The sequence below is a fragment of the Arachis hypogaea genome, chromosome 16, assembly GCF_003086295.3.
Source record: "Arachis hypogaea cultivar Tifrunner chromosome 16, arahy.Tifrunner.gnm2.J5K5, whole genome shotgun sequence".
Taxonomy (NCBI): Eukaryota; Viridiplantae; Streptophyta; class Magnoliopsida; order Fabales; family Fabaceae; genus Arachis; species Arachis hypogaea.
This window is the reverse complement of record NC_092051.1, coordinates 9,941,171-9,943,566: the sequence shown is the minus strand read 5'-3', so window position 1 is coordinate 9,943,566 and position 2,396 is coordinate 9,941,171. Positions and strand designations below refer to the sequence as shown.

General features: G+C 45.5%; 1 protein-coding gene across 1 annotated transcript; it reads left to right on the top strand.

Annotated features, from left to right (window-relative positions):
- Nucleotides 1-927: 927 nt before the first annotated feature.
- LOC112756597 (protein MAIN-LIKE 1-like) lies at nt 928-1,518 on the top strand. Its single transcript, XM_025805216.1, has 2 exons — nt 928-1,329; nt 1,378-1,518. The coding sequence occupies exons 1-2, from the start codon at nt 928-930 to the stop codon at nt 1,516-1,518; spliced, it is 543 nt and encodes a 180-aa protein (XP_025661001.1).
- Nucleotides 1,519-2,396: the final 878 nt, after the last annotated feature.

The window sequence follows — 2,396 nt, the reverse complement described above, 5'->3', positions numbered from 1 at the left end:
TTGTTTCGAACTATATAAGGCAAATTCGAATTATATCAATTCGAATTACATGGAGATGGCTATGCGTATAGATTTCAAATCATATTGATTTGAATTATGTGTTTTTGGGTTCAGAGGGTAATTCGAATCAACTCGATTCAAATTACAAGGGTTTCACCTATATAAGGAGTTCGAACCAACTTCATTCGAATCACTTTTTTATTCTCATACCCCACCAAATCCCAGAGAAAATGACCAACAATCGGGCCGACGAAGACCGGGGTGCCAAATTCAGGCGATGGGGGACGATCCGGGGAGGCTTTATCGTTTGGATGGAGTTGCTCATATCGCCGGGGTGATCAACGACGAGGTTAGTTGTTTCTGATATTGCGCTGTTTATAGTGTTTATTGTTAGTGGTAAAAGGTAGTGGTTGATGATAGCGGTTTCTGATAGTGGTATTTGTTAGTGGTTTATGATAGTGATTTTTGGCAGTTGATTATGATAGTGGTTTAGCCTACCATTTTTTGTTAATGGTTTTTAACAGTGGTTTAGGCTAGTGGTTTTTGTTAATGGTTTTTGATAGTGGTTTATGGTATTGTTAGTGGTTTAGGATAGTGGTTTAGGCCAGTTGTTTTTGTTAATGGTTTTTGATAGTGGTTTATGTTATTGTTAGTGGTTTAGGATAGTGGTTTGGGGTAGTGGTTTAGGCTAGTGGGTTTTGTTAATGGTTTTTGATAGTGGTTTATGTTAGTGTTAGTGGTTTAGGATAGCGGTTTATGCATTCAATTTTGGTCGCTGGTTTAATATATCTACTATTGCATGTTTACTGTGTTGGTTCTTTATGGCGTTAATTGTATATGTTAGTGTTATTTTAATTTTTTCTAATAATGCGGTTCATGTAATGCCCAGCCCCGGCGTTGCATATCGAGCATGCGGCGATAGCAGGGATGTGTCTTGATGATAGATACGTTCCGTACTTGCAGATGGCCGGATTATACCATCTTACGAGACTGAACGACAGATGGTTCCGAATAGACGAGCCCCTACTGAGTGCATTCGTCGAGAGGTGGTGGCCTGAGACGCACACCTTCCACATGCCGTTCGGAGAGTGCACCATCACACTTCAGGACGTTGCGTACCAGCTAGGGTTGCCAGTGGACGGGCATTACGTCAGCGGTTACCTGACAGACTTCCACGTATACATTGAGGGTGGCCGGCCATCTTGGCAGTGGTTCCATGAGTTGCTCGGTGTTTTACCTCCTGAAAACCAAATTCAAAAGTTCGCAGTGAACTGCACCTGGTTCCAGGAGACTTTTGGAGAGTGCCCAGACGGGGTCGATGAGGAGACAGTTAGGCGCTTTACCCGTGCCTACATCATGATGTTGTTGGGCACCCAGCTGTTTGCCGACAAGTCCGGCAACCGTATTCACATCAGATGGTTACCGTTTGTGGCTCGGCTTGAGGAGATGGGAGGCTATAGCTGGGGATCGGCGGAACTAGCATGGTTGTACCGGTGCATGTGCCGAGTGGCCAACTGACATGTCGTGAAGTTAGCTGGGCCGTTACAGTTACTTCAGTCTTGGATCTTTTGGCGGTTTCCTGATTTTAGACCTGCTGGGTATGATGCGTTTAGCTAGCCCCTTGCCTCGAGGTACCACTATCTTATTGTACTATTTATCCTTCTGTCTTGTATTTTCATTGTCGCATGCAATTTTTTGGCTTTTAGAGAAACTCATGAATGCAATACTATATTTAATTCCTATGCAAGTGGTCAGGATACAATCCTGGGATTAGCGAGAAAGGACCTCAGGTGCAGACGGCTCGACTGAGACTCGACTTGTTACAGGCTCGGGACGTAAGTACGCTAAGCTCATATGTGTAGCTACTACTTCTTTCAGTGTATATATTTTAACGAATTTGTCAAACGGACTTGATTTGCTTTTTTCAGTTCATATGGATGCCCTACAGCACATCCGACGTCCTGCAGGTGGTCCATCCGGAGGTCTTAGAGCCTCGACATACGATGTTATGGCGGTGTGTGACGTCCCTTATATATTTTGCGATAGTCGAGTGGCATCAGGTTGATAGAGTGTTACCGCAGTTCAGCGGCGTTCAGCCTCCCCCACGTCCCGCCCTGAACATCGACTTCCTGATGTCGAAGGACGGGCGAGGTGGTGACCGTTGGTTTCTGTCCCATTTACAGCATTGGCATGTTCACTGGGAGACACGTGTAGATCACGTGTTACGGTTCGATATTGTTGCTGACCCGGGACCCTCACATGAGTTCTTGACCTGGTGGCATCAGCATGGGAAGAGGTTCTTGTCACCTGAGATGTACTTGGGGGATCCGAAAGGTATTCCTATTCCGGTTGAGGCATCGCAGAGGGGTGCAGGCCGAGTTCCAGATATGGACATA

What these genes read in the sequence shown, in the direction of transcription:
- LOC112756597 (XM_025805216.1), top strand. Translation starts at nt 928, where the DNA reads ATGTGTCTTGATGATAGATACGTTCCGTACTTGCAGATGGCCGGATTA. An exon ending in ACGGGGTCGATGAGGAGACA is followed by an intron (nt 1,330 to 1,377) that starts GTTAGGCGCTTT and finishes TTGGGCACCCAG; the next exon opens with CTGTTTGCCGACAAGTCCGG.